Source organism: Tympanuchus pallidicinctus, unplaced genomic scaffold, assembly GCF_026119805.1.
Source record: "Tympanuchus pallidicinctus isolate F22 unplaced genomic scaffold, pur_lepc_1.0 scaffold17, whole genome shotgun sequence".
NCBI classification, from domain to species: Eukaryota; Metazoa; Chordata; class Aves; order Galliformes; family Phasianidae; genus Tympanuchus; species Tympanuchus pallidicinctus.
Genome location: NW_026294690.1, coordinates 2,398,972 through 2,416,193, shown reverse-complemented (window position 1 = coordinate 2,416,193; position 17,222 = coordinate 2,398,972). Strand labels below are relative to the sequence as shown.

Sequence of the window (17,222 nt, the reverse complement as noted above, 5' to 3'; positions counted from 1 at the left end):
TCCCACTTGTGCCCCCCAGGCTGCAGCCAGCCACGATCTCTTCCTGCAGCTGCAGCTCACGGCTGCGGCCCAGCAGTGCAGCTCCACCTCCAGCGACCAACAGCAGCAGCAACTACAGAGCTGCGAGCAGGCTGGCAGAAGAGAAATCCCCATTTAAATTTCCGCATGGAAATGAGAGAGGGGGGCTGAAAGGAGGCACGAAGCTGTCCATGCACTGGGCAGGCGGTTGGGCTCCTGGCTGGCTCGCTGCAGGGCCAGGCTCTGTGCAAGCACACTCAGCCCCGCTGCTCCCAGGGGCACGAACCCTTCACTGCAGGAAAGCATCCAGGCTGGCCCGGCTGCTGCAGGCACGTTCAGGGGCAGCAGCTGCTGCTGGCCTGGAGACATTCCTCTTGCTCTTCACTCTTATGGGATGGAACTCTGTAGGGCTTGTCTGAAGGTAGGGCCGTCAAGGGAAGCACACACATCAAGGCTCTAAGCAGCACAGGACCTGCTCCAGAGCAGCCTGAGCTCTGAACCGGGGACCCAGCCACATTCTTACACCCTGAGGCACTTTAGTAACACCCTTAATAATATGCTTTAACTTTCGTTTTGTCCCAAGGAGATGGGCTGTTGGACTCCATCTCTGCAGGCTCCCTCCAGGAAAATTAAACTACTCAAAGAAAAGCTCCTTGAAGGTCAGGCTGGGCTCTGCCCCTACCCACAGAAGCAAATCTCAGGCACACTCCTATCCCACACTTTCCACTTCCATGCTATGCCCTAGTGCACAAAGCAATGTCAAAGCACAACCAACAGAGCTTCAAGATCTACCCTGCATATCAGAGCTGAGATACTGGGCAGACAAAGTGACAGTAGGCAGAACCTGCGGCCTCCCAGGGCACGGTGACACTCCAGGGGCAGAGATCTTAGAGTAAGGAGTTCTCCTTGCCTGTGATGGCATTGTACAAATCTTCAGAGACAAAATAAATATTAATGTTCTTAGTAAGCTCAGGTCTTTGATGCCTTTGCTGTCTCTGTTGAGCTTGGGCTTGTTCAGAATCAGATGCAGAGCAACGTGATGGTGATTCCCTGAAGGTCCCAGCCACAGTTTGGGAAGCTCTGCCCCAGGCTACCAAGCTGGCTGAGACAGGAGGAACAGAGGAGGTGCCTCACAGCATTACTACTGCCACACAAGCTGCAGGAAAGGATACAGGCTGTATGAACTTGGTTCTGCCTCCCAAGCCATCGTATCCCATCCTCACCTAGGAGAGACAAACAAACGTGAATGGAGCAGCACAGAGCCATGGCTACTTCTTGTCTCGGTCAGCAGAAAGCCTCACAGGCCACGTGCTCCAGGGACAGGTTACAAGCACCTGGAAACACTCAGTCCTTGTGCTAAGCCCTCACCTTCAGAAAAAGGCAGGCCCAAGGGTATTAGTGAAGTCTGAGTACCTTTCTGAAGTAAGCTGAGCCTTCAAGACTGCAGCAAAGCTTCAGATTTTTTCAGTGGGACTGATACACACAAGGAAAACGCCCAACACTCCAAGGAGGTGGAACTGGATACATAAGGCCATTTAATCTGCTGCCAGGTAGGGAATGACCATCTGTCATCTCCAGAGCTCCGCAGGACTGGGAGGCAGCCAGGTTGCACTCCAAGATTTACTCTCCCTACGCTGAATGTGGCAAGGTAAAAGCCTCACTGGCTTCCTCCTGTAGGGTAACCTCAGGACAGAAGAGTGCAGTGCCAGACGAGCTCACCAACAGCACTACTCACCTTGCCCATGTTCGTGTGGGGCCGCAGCAAGCTACCTGACACGGGCTTCTTGGAGAAAACTGAGTTTCTGATGAATGCTGGCAGGAATCCTTTCAGAGTCTCGTCCTCCAGATCATCTCCCCAGTTCTGTCCCACAGAATAATGAGAAAAGCTCTTTAAGCAGCATCACCTGCTGAATGCAGTCTGTATGCGGGCACTTGCTTAAGGTAACAGGCAGTCCTGTAGCACATCAGGTCAAAGAACAGTACCTCCAAGCCTCCCTCTGGGGCTCGTTTGGAGCCATGCCTGGGAGGCAGGACATTGCATCCAGCAATGCCTAGGGGACAGCTGACCCACAGCCCTCACAGGCAGAGCCCACAGCGTGTTTGCCAAGCACATCTGATGCAGGAGAATCTGCAAGCAGCACGTGCCCCCTGCCCAATTCCAGGAGGCCTCTGAGGCAGCAACAGCGTCTCTAGGAGACAGCCAAGCAGAGTGCTTTGAAATATGTACTGTGGTGCAGCAGATAGGCCAACCTCCAGCCAGAGCATCTCCTGCACAGGGAAATGGGGCCTTTATCTCAAGCTTATTAATAGCAGAATTGAAGAGGTGATACAGCAAACAAGATCAGTCCTTTTACCTCCACTGTTTCCTTTAGAGCTTTCTTTGCCAGATTTACCACGGGAGGCCTGTAAGAAGCACAAGGAGCGAGTCAGCAGAGATTCATTGTTTGACTGGAGCTGGCAAGGACAGACAAGGCAAAGCAAATGACGAAAAAGCTTGCAGTGCGACATCAGGCAGCTGGAGAGCATCTGATCTCACACAGCAGCTTCCAAAGCACAGAGACTTTCATCTCCTTTAGAAAGAAGAGGACAAACTCACTGCTTTTTATCCAGCTTCTGCTTTTTTGCAGCACTGAATGGAGATCTGCAGGGCTGATTTTCAGGGGTGTCCACATCAAAAGCATCATCTAGGTTGATCTCATCACTGTGAGCTGGACGGCGGAGCCTCGGGTGCTGCAGTTCAACAGGAGTTGGGCTGCAAGGCCATGCAAAGCATCAGCCATCAAGAAGTTGCCACCCATCAGACAGAAGAGGAGGGGGAGCTACAAGCTACATCATTTAGTTATCATGACAGAAGTAAGATTAAGATCTGAACCACATTCTGTTTACAAGTTCCAGAAAGAACAACTCAAACCCCACAGTCCATAGTCAATGTCTCAAACCACTGTTCCACCTTCAAACACCACTGCTCACAGCAGCAGTCCAAGCCCAGGCAAACAGCCCAGCACACTTCTGCTCAGCACACACAACCCAGTTTGCTGTACTGGGCTCATAGCACAGGTTGCCAGAAAGAGGCTCACTAAAATATAAAGGATGCCAGACCAAGCCTTAATCATTCTGAACTCCTTTGCTTGGCGAAGATCTCCAGCCCCTGTATATCAGGGCATACTTGCTGGAAGGCCAACCCTGAGGCAACCAGAAGAGAAGCTCTAGGGATATTTCCCTGGCGGGGCAGAATGATAGAAGTTTGTCCAAACTTCCTTCTTTCTTCCATACCAACCTGTTGCAAACCCACCAAAATACACACTTTTTCAGTAATCCAAACATTGTCTTGTCAGCAGCAAGAAAACAAAAAATACAAGAAGAAAGATGACTGTGCTATGGCAACGCCTTCCAGACCAGCATGCTCCTGCCTTCCCAGTCAGTACTTAGTTAAACTGCTGGTGCCCTCACTCTGACATGCTATTTGCTATATTTGGCCTGTATCCGAGGATGCACCGCACTGACCTCTCAAAGACCAGCCGGCTGAGCGTCTCTCTAGTTACAGATGGCACTTTCAGAGTGTCCTGCAGTATGTCTATCTTCTTCTTCAGACTCTAGAGGGAAGAGGAAAGGCAGTGAGACAAGAAAAGATTTAGCAGCCGGTCCTTCACCCCTCTCCCATAACTGAGCATTGGCCAGAGCTCAGAGGTGGGGCAGATGAAAGCAGTAAGGTGGGCAGATCCAAGCAAAACCCAGCACAGCTCCTGGCACTGCTGCTGAAGGTTGTGGCCAGCTGCCAGTTACTGCAGGCTGAGGAGCGATATTCTCACCAAGATCTCCTTGTCTGCATTCTTCAAATCCTTCTGGGTGCTCTTTAACTCCTCCTTTGTCTTCTCCAACTCTGAAACTGTTTTCTGCAGCTGCAGAATAAATAACACCAAAGAGCAGAGTGCCGATTACAACACACAGGTAAGGGAGACTATGAATCCCCACGGGAACGATGTGCTCCATGGCACACACTATTTTCCTGTTTTCGGGCTCAATTTTCCCATGGCAGTCTGCAAATCAGAGCAATCCAATTGCTGCTCATTTCCTCAAGCTGCCTGCAGAGGGATCTCCAGGGCTGTCTGCCCAGCTTAAGTCTTCCCACAGCATCTCTGCCCGACAGTACCAGCTTTTCCACGTTCTAACACTTGGTGGCTCCGTCCCGAATTCCTGCAGGCCTTAGCACACACCACATCACAGCATCACAAACCACAGGCCGGACGCCGGCTGTGCATCAGCAGTGCTGGCACACTGACAAGCCTGATTCAGCACAGAGAGTGCCAGGAGCCGGAGGTTGAGAGGTGGCCTGGCACCACAACAGGGGCTTGAAGCGGGGTCAGGTGCTGGGCCAGCCCACAGAGTGACAGCACAGTCAGCCCTCTGTCAGCCAAAGCCGAGCGCGCTGACTCGCATCCTCCTGACCCAAGTTAGTGACTGTAGTTTGGCACAGACTCGGCCACAAACAGGTCAGCTCCAGCAGCAACACTTCTTGTAGAGAGTTAACTCACTTAGGAGCAGCTCGGTATTCCAAGAACCTCCTCCTCTGTTTGAGGGGACCATAACAGCTATGGCTAGGTAACAAAAATAGGCCAAATCCACCCACAGTCTCTCACTTTCTGAGCCTGGACTCTGGCACACCCCAGGGAACACCTGCTCCTTGGAGAGCAATGCAGGCATTTAGCATGGCAACTTGCTACTGAAACAGTAATTCCCAGCCTGGGCCAACAGGGCCCAGCCAGGCTGGAGCAGGGGCAGCACAGCAGCAGGGGCATATCTTGTGCCAAGACAGGGCTAAGCCCTGCTCAGCTGGTGCTGGCTCACACCTCATTCCTCCCAGGGCCCTGACTGCAGCATAAAGGACTGGTGGTTGAACAAGCTCACGCTCAAGCCTGGCAGGACAAAGGCAGCGCTGCTTCTGGAGCATCACCTGCGTGCTGCTGTGCTCCAGCCCAGGCTGGCTCTGCACATCCTACCCCAATGACATCCTCAGAGTCCACAGTGCTAATAACAGCCCATGAGCTACACACAGCATCATACTCTGACCCAGAAACCCCTGCCTGACACTTCCATGCCAGCTGTACTGCTTAAGGAGAGCTCACTGTGGGAGGGGGTCACTGCACAGGGCTGGGAGCACAGTTGCTGACCAGGTATCACCTTTACATCTCTCATGTTCTCCTTTTACCTTACTGTTGACAGAGAATAGCTCCTTCTTCTGCTTCTCTGTCATCTCACTAGAGATCTTCTGAGCCTCCTTCAAGTTCTCATATTCCCTGAAAAGAGAGAAGAAGAGTCATGCTGCCTTTGAAGAGGATTGAGCTAGAAGTTACTAGAGGCCCTCAATTTGAAGATGTGCAGCTGCAGAACCACCGAAGAAAACCCAGGACATACAAAATCCTAAAGGGAGCTGAGCTGAGCGTACCAAGATGAACCAACAGTGTAACAAACATCATCACACATGGCAGGGAAAAACATCTGCAGAGGATGCCATGCCTAGGAGCAGGGCATGCACAGGATTCACCAACGAAATGGAAACTGGATTCAGAAATATTACAGTTGCCAGCAGAAGAGAGAGACAAAAAACAGAGCAGCCTCTGTACTTGCAGCAAATAGAGAACTCTGCTTTAAATGACTTTACAGAGGCTTCATACCATTGGCCAAGCACATTGTTCCCAATTACACCACAGGGACACTTGCCTCATTACAGCTTTGTATCAAAGCTGCCGTTATTCAGCTGCCATCAGAACGGACCCAGAGAAGCTGTGGTTGTGCTCAGCAGGACCAGAAGCATTTCCAGGTAGGGGATGGCAGCACTGCAGATCCCACATGCCAGAGCATGGCGCGCTCAGAGCACTTCAGGCCACAGCTGCACTGTGCAACGCAGCAGAGGGTGCAGCCCCGAGCTCCTCATCCTCCCATTTCCCCCCAGGCGTGAAAAGAGAACTGAGGGGATGATAATCACTGCATAGGTGCACTGACAGCTCTGGAGACAGTTCCCATGGTGACACGCGTGTCACTGCAGTGACAACAGGAACGGTTCAGTGTGACAGGCTCCAATCTAGGTCCCCAGGATCTGTCAGCCAAAACCTAAAGGAGGCCCAAACAGGGACGAGAGCCCCGCAGTGTCTGTGTGTCTGTTGGGACTCAGCAACACGTTCTCTTCCCACAAGCCCAGGCCAGCATAAGCAGCCCATGCCGAGCCTGAAGCACTCACTTCTTCAGTGAGACGCAATAGACTGCAAGCTGCTCCACTGCTGCCTGCCCAACTCCCATCTCTCTGATCATCTCCTCCACTTCGGGGCGCTGGCTCTGAAGCAACAATTCAATCCTGCAATAAAATAAGGAAACGTACCTTCAGCTCATGAGTCATGAACAGAGCAGGGATGAAGGCTGCAGCCCTGCTTCCCGTGGGGAGCCCACACAGGCTAAGCTCCTGGATGTAGGGGTGGCAAAGAGATGCAACCACTCTACAAGGAGGGTATCTTTGCCAGGACAGAGTAGCACTACATGGACTAGAGAAGAGACAGCTGTACACACACGCTACACTTGGAACTGACAAATCAACTTGCAGGCCCTATACCCATGCAGCTGACTTCATTCCCAGGCTGGGATTTGAGCTTTGCCCCAGAACCCTCTCCGCTAATAGCAACAGCACATAGCTATGCTTGGAGGCCTGGAAACAAGGACAGTCTGCACAGAGTATCATGTCCTGCTGCTGTTCAGGGAGAGCAGTTGCCTGGAAAGAAGGCTGGGCTGAGAGCACAGCCAGGCAAAGCCTGCTAATGCAGCAGTTTCCAGCCTTATGGGGTAAGGAGGCCCAGCAGTCCCAGCACGTGGGGCTGGGAGGTGCAGCAAGAACAGCAGGACCTCTCCCTTCCTCTTGGAGAAGGGGAGAGACACGCAGCCCAGTCCGCGAGGCCCAGGATCTCACCGCTCCATGGCTTTCAGCTTGTTCCGCAGGCGGCGGGCCTCTTCCCTTGAACTTCTGTTATCCTCCTGCTGCTGCTCCAGGAATTTCATCTGTTTCTGCAGAGAAGCAAGCACACACAGACCGTCAGGAAGGCTCCAGGGATTGTTAGCAAAACATCCTGGCTTATGCGCACTGCGGGCAGCTGGGAGCATACATTGGCTCTTAATGCTATCACCACCTCAGCAGCCCAGGATTACGGAGAGTTTAGCTCCTTCCCTGCTGAACCCCTAGCTCTGCTCCTTGCTAGCACAGCAGGGTCTGAGTGCTAATCGCAAGAGGAGCGTGGTGCTGGAACTGCTTTGGATCCCCCTTTCTGCTGGGTGTGTTTGTGGGGCTGGGCAGCACTCTGTGCACAATACAGCAACCATGTTTTTCAAAAGTGAGGGAGTTCAAAGCAGGCAAACCTCACCAGTGCATTCTGCTCCCTAAATAGCTGAGCCCTTTGCTTTAGCCTTCCAATTTTCCTTGCTCTTAGCTGCTTAAAGCAGAAATAGGAATGCTGCATGGGTCTTTCCTGCAGATCTCAGCTGAACCAGATGCTTAGCTGGGTGCTTCTCTCACCCACCTGGGGTGGCCACGAGTCTCTCACAGCCAGCACCTTTCCAGGCTCTCCGGTAGCAGGCAGCATTAGCAGCAAACCTCAGCTGAGCTAAGAAAACACAGAAGCCAAACAGCTGTGACAGCGCTGGGACTCTGCAGAGCTGCAGGCTCACATCTTGCTTTTCCGACTGCAGAGCCCACCTCAGGCTGCTGCTGACCAGAGATCTCCACATTGTTGACCCCTGGGCCAAGTCAGAGCAGGGCCCAGTAGCGGACTTTTACATGGAGGTTCAGCAGCAGCTGGCAAAAGATGGGACTTGCTCACTGCCTCTGAGCTCGACCTGCCTCACAGCTAGTTAAGCCTCTGTTTTTACTGCAGAAGTTCAGCGCTTTAATCTTTAAATGATGCATGTAAGACATTGCTTGGCATTCAGCTGGGAAACACTGAACACCACAGAAAAGATACCCTCAGGTCTCTACTCCTGCCCTTCTCGACTTTCATTAACAGGACTTCAGCATACTCAGGCTTTTGCAACAGACAAGATAAGCAAAGTCTCTTCCTGAGATGCCAGCTAAGAATGTCCAGCATGGAGATCTTGAGCTGAGAAGCAGGCACCAACTTCCACTGCCACACCTGCCTTTCTGAAGTAGGAAGCATCAGTGCTATCCCGCCACCGGTACATCTGAGATCCCAGGAACAGCTTGGGAATTCCAGGCTGCCTTTAGACCCGAGAAGATTGGATCTAACCTGATGGGCAGGCAAAAAAGAGCTTGTGCTGTCCCACAGCAAGGCCCGTGTGGTGGTGACTCCTACTTTTATCTCCTGTCCTGTGACAGCTCAAGGCAACCTTCATGTGGTTCCTCCAGGAGGAGCCCAGCCCTGTACGTGGTGTGCAGTAAGACAGCTCCATGCCCTACCTACAAGCTCTCCCTGGCTGCATGGCCTGGCAGGTCAAGGAATGTGATGCAGTGTAGGCTCTCTCTACCCTACTCCCTACTAAGGGGCAGAGATTTAAGGAACTGTCTGAACTCTATATGCTCGCAGTGAGCTTTCAGCACACAGTAGAGGCAGCCAAGCACCAAGTCAAGGCTGCACTGCTCACCACAAGACATCCCAGCCAAGAGGCTCTTGTTCTTACCCCCTTCCACTTGCTGTTTATGCACAATGCATGACTATGCACTGAGTCACTGCACGCTGAAGCACAACAGGAATATTTGATCCCTGGACTTTGCACATTACTAACCTAATCGAAGGAAAGCCCTGGCAACGGAACAGACAGGAGAGTTAGCTGGATCAAATCCCACTCAGCTAAAGCTTGCAACTCCCCCTCCATATATATCAGTTTGATTTCTCCTCTGATCAAACCAAGAAACTAATTTTCCTTGAATCCCGTCTGGCCAAAACCCATTTCAGGAGAACATTCTACCGCAGGGAGCCGGTGCTTCTGCAGCGGGGCGCGGGGGCCAGTTCCCACACTCCCCTCACACCACTACCTTTACGATCAGCACTGCAGCAGCAAAGCTCAGCTAACACCCCCAGGCTGGGCTGGTGGCCCCCCCAGCCCCGGCCACCCCTGCCCTGAGCGCACAGCCGTTACACACAGCCACAGGCCTGGGTTTTATGGCTCTGAATCACCCTCAGCATGGCACGCAGCCAGCACCTCCAGACTGGCGTCGCTGCTCACTTTGGGTTAATAAACCCAAAAAGAAAACCCAGCTCCGCAGCCTTCCTGTTACTCAGAGACTGAAGTGGCAGGCGTCTCGAGGCACCCACCCCAAACTCCCACCAGCACAGAGCAGTGTCAATATCAGCATGGCCTGAAGGCAACCTGAACAAAATTAACATCGATCGTGCAACGGGTAGAGCCAAAATCCAGCAAGGGATGGGAAAGGTACCTTGAGAGAGGAACACAGCATCTCTGTTTCTCCCAGCACCTTCTGCAGCGACTCGATGGTGGCGTTGCGCACATCCAAGGTGTCCCGCAGCCCATCCACGATGGCCTGGCATTCCCGCTTTTCTTTCTCTAGAAGGAAAAAGAAAACCACGGCCTGGAAACCCAGACCTCAGCAGCCCCACACACAACAGCAGTCGCACAACAAACCGGAGCTGATTGCACTCTCGGTCTCCATGCTGCTAGGAGTCGGCCAGTCCTGTAGAGACCCATTTCCCTAAATGCTGTCTGCAACTGGGCTTGTAGCAAGCAATTGCTTCTTCCAGTGCCAGGCTTCATGATTTTCTTCAGTAAAGATAACATGTTCCCTTTAATAGCTTTCCAGCGCCAGTCCTGCTAACATTAAGCTGATGTACCTTAACTCCTGCATGCTCTCCAAGCCAGGCGTGTGCAGAACTGCTCTCTGGAGTCACACTGAGCTGGAGAGCTGTGCCCTCAGCTCATCCTCCCCATGCAGAGCCTGGCGTGCGGGGCAACCCTTCGGGGGCTGCAAACAGCCAGCCTGCTCAGCAGGGACAGCAGCACTGCATCACTGCGCTACTGCACCTACCCCAGGGCACCACCAGTGTGATGCACCCACCTCCTTGCGCAGGCCACCCAGCTTTGACCACCAGGGAGAAGACTGTGAAAACAGCGCCAGATTTCCATTTGTTTTGGCGAGACAAGTGAAGAACAGCTCACAAAGGAACAACCATCAGCAGCAGCTGTCAGAGCTAAGCAGGGAACAGCCAGTTCAGCTACTGGGCAACGAAGAAAAGTAAGCCCTCAGTGCAGCTCTGGTGAGAGCAGGGTGAAGTCTTGAGCTCCTTCTGCCTTTGTCAAAATTGCTTGTGGCTCCAGCCTGACAACAGCAGGAAGTCACTCAGCACCCCTCCAAAAGGGCCATTCCTCCTTCCAAGCAATCCAGCGTCAGGTTGTGCCAACACATCCCACAGAAGTATGGCACTGCTGGACAAAAGTAAGGGAGCCACATGGGACTGAAGAAGCTCAGGAAGAACATATCCCAGCAGAAACACACAGGTGGCTGGGGAGGCGTTGAAGGAAACACATTTCTTAGTAAAGCCTTTTTTCTCTGTTGGTCTGAATAACCCTCCCTCGCCAGAGGCAGCACAGCCTGGAGCTGCCCCCCTGCACTTGCAAAGACTCCACATCAACCAGAGGAGCCTGGGCTTTCCCTTCCTCCGATCCCAGCTGCCCAGAGGCAGATGGCAGGAGTCAAATCTCCCCATGCTGCAGGAATGAGTTCTCAGCTCGTTCCAAGTGCCTCCCACTGCGCCTGCTGGGTCTGTGCAGAGCTCTGCACCTCAGGAGCCATTTGCAAGCTGATCAGGGACTGGCAATTACACAGCTCTACTACAGCACGGAGCACAGAGCACATCTTTGAGAGGAGAATTTATACACAAGAACCACCAGAGAGCAGAGTGCCCATAGCAAAGGAGGCAGGAGCTGGGAACTGCTTCTTTCCAATATGAAAAGAGGATGGGACAGGGAATGTCACATCCAACCTCTACTCACCAGAAGCTGAGAAGATGAGCAGGCCTTCAAGCAGTTTTTCTTGGATAACATCCTAGCAATAATCCCAGCCACCTTCCCCAGAAGATCTGGCTCTCTACCAAGTCACTAAACTCAACCGAGCTGGCAAGAGAACGAGCCTCAGAATAGAGACGTGCAGGCTGTGCAATGCTGCTCTCAGGCTAAGGACCGAATCCTCAACCTCCTGGCTAGCTGAGTCTGTCTCGTGCAGGGAAGGCAGAGCAAAGACGACTCTCAGGGCGTGGGTGAGCCCCTGGCATTCTTCAAAGATTTTTCCTTTCTGCTAGTGTGACTTTGGATTTCTGTCACTCAGACTGACATTTTCCTTTCTGCTCATGACTCATGTCCTGATGACAGGCTGCCTACAGACGATGCTCGAAAACCATCGACAAGTCTCCAGGGCTTTTGCTTTTCCTGCCTCCCTCAAACATCCTCTAAAATTAAAGATGGGAAAAATGGAAGTGCACACAGCAAGCTCCGTCTGCTCTTCAACTGACACACGTGGCACTGCAACAGCCAAACAAAAGCCAACACCTTCCCACTGCAGCTTGAGCACCACTGTAGAAGGAAGAAGCCTTTGGCATGTGCAGCTGTGAGCTTCCTGGTGCTCAGACCACAGGTTTTGATTTTGGCAAGCTTACTCCAGACAGAGCTGTGCTGGACTCTCACAGCTCTTAATCAGGGAGAGGAGAAAAAAACAAAAACAAAACAAAAAGAAAAACCATATTTGCCTAAACTGGCAAAAGAGACCCCACTTACTGCTGAGATGGGCTGACTTGTGAACTCTGGCTCTGTCATACAGGTTATACACAGCTTTGGGCAGTCTCTCCTCAAAGACACAGCTCTGAAGAAGCTCCTCCAGCAGAGCAGCTCACAGCCTGCACCATGGCCTCAGCTTCAGTGAGAGGATGCTCTGCACACTCAGCCCTCCGACCTGGACAAGCAGCTCAGGCAGGCAGGCAGGGCCCAGGCCTGCTGGCAGCTGGAACTCACCTTTCATGGAGAGCTGAGCCTTCACCTTGTCCAGTTCGTTCTGAAACGCAACACAGAAAACCCGATTAGGAAACAGCCTGCAGAGAAGCTTTCACCATATCTTCAAAGGACCCGAGAGGTTTCTCGGCAGGACATTTGCACCAGCCATGTGCTAAGAATAGCATGCATTAGCAGCAAGCACCAAGCTACAAACAAGAACCATCGCAGGGAACACAAAGAGCACCTCCAACTGGCATTCTGCGGGGAGGGAAGAGACGATCCCAGTTTTGTCTTAGCCTTGTCAACCTTGCGTTTCTCACACTGTCAGTCATCTCGTTTTAGCTGAATAATTTTGGAAGGCTCTCAGGGAAATTCAGGAAATCAGACAGGAAGAATTTTTGCAATGTTTTACCTAAACAGGGCAATAAAACAGGGATGATGCCAGACTATCTGGATCAAGAGCCACTTTGAACTGACGTGAACTTGAGCCACGTGCAGGTGGGGGGCACAAAAGCACATCCAAACATCTGAAAAGGTGGCAAAGCGTTCAGATCAAAAGGCATCGCCAGCATTCTGAGGACACTAAGGCACTGCAGTGTGAGATGCTGATACCAACAGCTGAGCCAAACGGCCATAAACAGATCGCCACTGAACCCATCTGTACTGAACAGTGGGGACCTAACGTCCCCTGGGCACCCCAAAGGCCTGGGGGAGGTCAGGCATTTCTAACATCTTAATTAAGGACTGGAGAGAGGGAGCAAATAACCGTGGTTTAAATTATGGATGAAGTGATATAACCTACGAACGCTGGAAAACAGCCAAAGGATGGATGGAGTTCATAAAGATAGGCAATAGATATATTTATATACATATTTATAACTCACACCACGTTACAGATAGAGGGAGGAAAGAAAAAATACAGGGAAGAGTCAACAGAAGATGACTTAAAAAGCTGTTAGAGCTGCAGAGGAAAGCACATAACAAGCCAGGCAGGAACTGCAGTGGAATAAAACCACAATAAAATGCCAACACAGTACTGAAGCCGAGCACACAAATCTGTGCAGCCTGGAATGCTACATGCAAATCTGAGCTGAGAATAGCAGTAGCAGTGACCACAGAGCTGACAGGACCAAAGCAAAGCTCTGCTCGTGACAGCAAATGAGGGAAGGAGAGCATGGGATCTAAAGCTGGGTAAGCAGAAGGGACAGAGGGTAAAGCCTAGCAGAGCTGACTTAGATTTGCCCCCAGGGGGACAACAGAGGGCTGAGGTAGAAATAGCTCTGCTGCAGGAACTATTCTGATGCAGCCTCCTCTGAGTCCTATTCAGGAACGATTAGTGAGCTCACAAGATGTGCTAATTACCATGATAGCAAAAGAAATCCTGGGCTACCGCAGGCAGCTATGTAACATTACCTCATTCATCAACTTAATCTGAAATCCCTCATCTTCCACCACTGTTCCTAAAGGCTGCTCCCAGTTTTCACTCTGATAGATGCAAGTTCCTTTGTCTCTCTGCCAGCCTGATTACAAGAGAATGCTGCCACAAGATATTGCAACCACGAGCCGTCAGCTGTGCTCCCAGGTTTCTACCCTCCCTGGCAGGTTTATAGGCAGGAACCCTCCCCTCCTGCCTCCCTTTTACCAAGCTGAGCAAAGTACCCCAATCTCCTCCATAAGATGGGCTCTCAGCTCCCTAGATACAAACAAGCAGGATGCCGGGCTCCAGCAAGCCCCGGGGCTGCGTCTCTCCCCAAAACTCACATTTCTACTCCCACAGCAGAAACATGGAGACTGTTCTGATCGCTGAGAACCATCTTTAAAAGCAGTACAGGAAAAAAAAAAAACAGCCAACCAACAAACAGGCTCAGCACTAAAAAGCTGAGATACGCTGCAGCGCTCAACCTGTGGTCTGCATCGACTCCAGGGAACCAGGATACCTTCGCAGCGTTAGCTGAAACCCACGCCTGCCAGTCAGCCAGAAGCAGAGCAGCTTCAGCTCTCATTCAACCCCAAGTATTTCAGAGCAAAAGTGAGAGTGGGGATCAGCAAAGGCTGATCACTCAGAAGATAATTTGGGTAATTCTGCATCAGAATGCCACGAGGCAATTCTTGCAAGCACTTCTAGCATAACAGGTTTGTGTCTCTCTGGGATGACACAGCTTCACCCTCAGCTTTCTAGCACCTGGAAGCACACCCTCTCGCCTCTTGGCCTCTCCAGAGGCCAGGCTCTCATTTCAAGGCATCTGCAGGCTGCACAGCTCCAGCTGATTACACAGCTGACTGATTGGAGCAACCCTCAGAGCTGTCCATGGGGCAGTAGCACCCTATCAGCCAACCGTGCTCCTCTACACAGAAAATATTTGGTTCTTCCCTATTACACAGTGACTGCAGCTCCCTCATTAAAATACCTGCGCTGAAGTCTAGACAACACTGCTCTAATGGCAACAAAATAAACTTTGTAGACCTGCATGGCAGCAAGACAGCGCCTACAATCTCTTGTGAGAGGAAGAGAGCCAGGCCTTTAGCGCAGTCTACAAGGAGGGAAAAGCTGAGGGAGCCCATCTTTGACCCTGGGGAGTGGATAAGAGGAAGGAAAAAACAGCTTTTCTAGGGCATTTTTCACCATACAGCCCATCACTGAGTCACTCATCTATTTACACTTATGAGACCCGATCTGAATGCATCCTAAAGGCAATGTTTACCTCCTTCAAGCCACTGCTTTGCATCTGAGGCGCACAGCTTCCAGTGCCCAGAGATGCTTTTTCATTTCCTCCGCACGCAGATCTGGTCTCCAGTTTATTGGTGGTCTTTGAGAACGACAGTGCTACTGACATCACAGTCTGGCTTGCTTTATTTTAAAAACATACAGTATACATATAGCAGTTGCCATGACGATGCTAATTATGGTAATTGCTGCACATGCTGATTCTAAACACAAGAGGATACAAGCATCCCATTATACCGAGGTCAACTGATGACTTTTTTTGGAACAGATAACTCCACACATAAGGAGCCATGCATCATCCATATTAAGCAACGGAGTAGAGCACAGAACAGCCCCTGTGCCTTAATCCCTCCTCACACACAGCTCTCCACAGCAGAGTTTGGCTCTTGGAGAACATCACTCAGCTCTTCTACTCCAGCCTGGAATTCCCATGGAGACCCAGCAGCAGCACTGCATGCTCCTGAGGGTGCAGCTTCTGACGGTTCCACTTCCTAATGTCTCTAGGAAAACCAAGTCACCATTGCTGTCCCACTTCCTTATGAGCCCATGCAAATAAACCCACCTGTCAGGCCACAGATACCTGCAGCAGATCACTGAATTCAGCACTTTTTCCTCACGTGCATTTTGGCAAAATCTCTGCAGTCACATTCCCACACAACCACTGAGAGGAGCTTTGAGACCCAGTGGAGAAGAAGCAGTTGGATACTTACTTGATTCTCCTTCAGGAGGCTTCCAGACTAAGTAAGAACAATAAGAAAGAACAATAAAGCAGAAGAGGAGGCCTCTTGAGACACTATCTGAGATTTGGTTGGACTAAACCAGCACATGAGAGACCGCCTCATGGCAGAGCTTAGACTGGACCATGACAGAAAATATGTACGGGCAGGAGACAGTGAAGCGCTTTGGGTCTGAAATGTGAGCATAGCACAGCAAGCAGCAGCTCGGGAAACAGCTGGTGGCAAAGAACCAGCATTCCCAGACATGTTTCTAAGTTGCTCAGAGCACCACAGGATAGAAGAACCCCATCAAATACCTGCAAGGTCTCTGCATCCAGTGCTGTCTGCTCCTCCAGGGCAACATCAAAGAACAGCTTATTGATTATGTGTCTTTTGCTGACCTGGAAGCAGAGAGGGGAGAGGTTGACTGGCACACACAGAAAGAAACTACATATAGAAGACGCACACAGGGGAAGAAGGTGGCACCTTGCCACAAGGCCGCAGGAGGCACGTCAGTCCACGTGCAACGCCATCCCTGGCAATATCCTGCTTCTGCTCAGCAGCACAACTGCAGGCCCCCCACTCAGTTTTGGGAGCACGACTCCAGCCAAGCTCCTGAGCTGCAGCAGAAAGATTCAGGCACTTCTGAATCGAGCGCAGTCTGTTCTCTGGCAGCTAAGGCCCAAGCAGCTGACGCTGAGCTAACATGATGCCAAATCCAAAGACAGAAGTACGTGCTGCTTTCTGCAGGCAGAAGGTGCTGTAATTGAATTTGATAGCTCTCCACACCTCCCCCATGCAGTTACAGCTTTGTGTTTTAAGTATTATATACAGTCATGACACCAGCTAATTGCATAGTTACTGCTACATAAGATGTTATTTCGCGATAACTCCATGGTAACCCAGAGATGTAAGCAGCAGCGAAGAACAGAGGGAATCAACAAGTCAGGGAAAGAACAAGGGCCGAGACCTTGAGAGGAAAAAAAGCACGAGCACAGAGCAAGTCCCAGCAACAGCAAGCTGGAAGCCTGCACCAGATCCCTCCTTCAGCTGCACGCACCAAGCCCTGCGAGGCCGATAACACAGCAGCCTCCAGAGAAGCGCAGCTCCTCCCTTGCCAGCACAGCACATCGTCAACGAGAGCCAGGACTCGGTGCTAAGAACCACGGCAGCAGTTTGTCTGCCTGACAGCATCCCCAGAAACGCCGCTCTGAGGGCCCGGGGTTTCCTTCCTGCCCTCCCCAGCGTTACACCAAGCAGCGAAGGCTCCGGCACAGATATCAGCAGGGCGCGCTCGCCTCCATCCGCCCTCCCCTCATCCCCCAGGCCCGGGGCTCCAGGCCGGAGGCTCCAGCAGCGCGCGGTGCCATAGAAACGCGGCGCCGACAGCGAGGGCGATACCTGGATCCTGCACTGCGGGCAGGTGCGGCTGGGCGCCGTGTCGAACCACTGGAACAGGCTGCGGAGGGAGAGGGAAACGGCCGCTCAGACCGACACCGCCCGCGGGCCGAGCCGCAACCGAGGGGAAGGCCGCGCCTCGGCTCGGCACCGCGGCCTGAGGAAGAGGCCGCTCCCCTCGCCCGCCCGCCGCTCACCATGCCCGATGGAACGTGTGCCCGCACGGCACGGCGGCCACGTCGCGCGCGTTGTCGAAGAAGTCGGAGCAAATGGTGCAGTGCGCGCGGATCGGCATGGCGGGACCGGCAGCGCGAGGCCGCGCGGCGCCGCGCGATTCAAACCCGGCCGCCCTGCCGCCGCTTCCGGTCCAGGCCGGA

At 52.2% G+C, this 17,222-nt stretch overlaps 1 protein-coding gene across 2 annotated transcripts; it reads right to left on the bottom strand.

Moving 5' to 3' along the window:
- Window positions 1–50: 50 nt before the first annotated feature.
- On the bottom strand, window positions 51–17,217 carry TRAIP (TRAF interacting protein). Of its 2 annotated transcripts, XM_052679335.1 has the most exons (15): window positions 17,043–17,217; window positions 16,849–16,906; window positions 15,765–15,848; window positions 12,028–12,067; window positions 9,446–9,573; window positions 6,971–7,065; window positions 6,254–6,367; window positions 5,225–5,312; window positions 3,828–3,917; window positions 3,523–3,611; window positions 2,615–2,770; window positions 2,373–2,421; window positions 1,754–1,879; window positions 1,191–1,241; window positions 51–433 (listed from the first exon to the last, which is right to left on the bottom strand). In XM_052679335.1, the coding sequence occupies exons 1-15, from the start codon at window positions 17,138–17,140 to the stop codon at window positions 308–310; spliced, it is 1,392 nt and encodes a 463-aa protein (XP_052535295.1). In that variant the 5' UTR covers window positions 17,141–17,217; the 3' UTR covers window positions 51–307. The 2 variants fall into 2 exon arrangements, with proteins under 2 accessions (XP_052535295.1, XP_052535296.1); XM_052679336.1 differs by lacking the exons at window positions 15,765–15,848; window positions 16,849–16,906; window positions 17,043–17,217 and adding an exon at window positions 13,944–14,152.
- Between the last annotated feature and the right edge of the window lie 5 nt (window positions 17,218–17,222).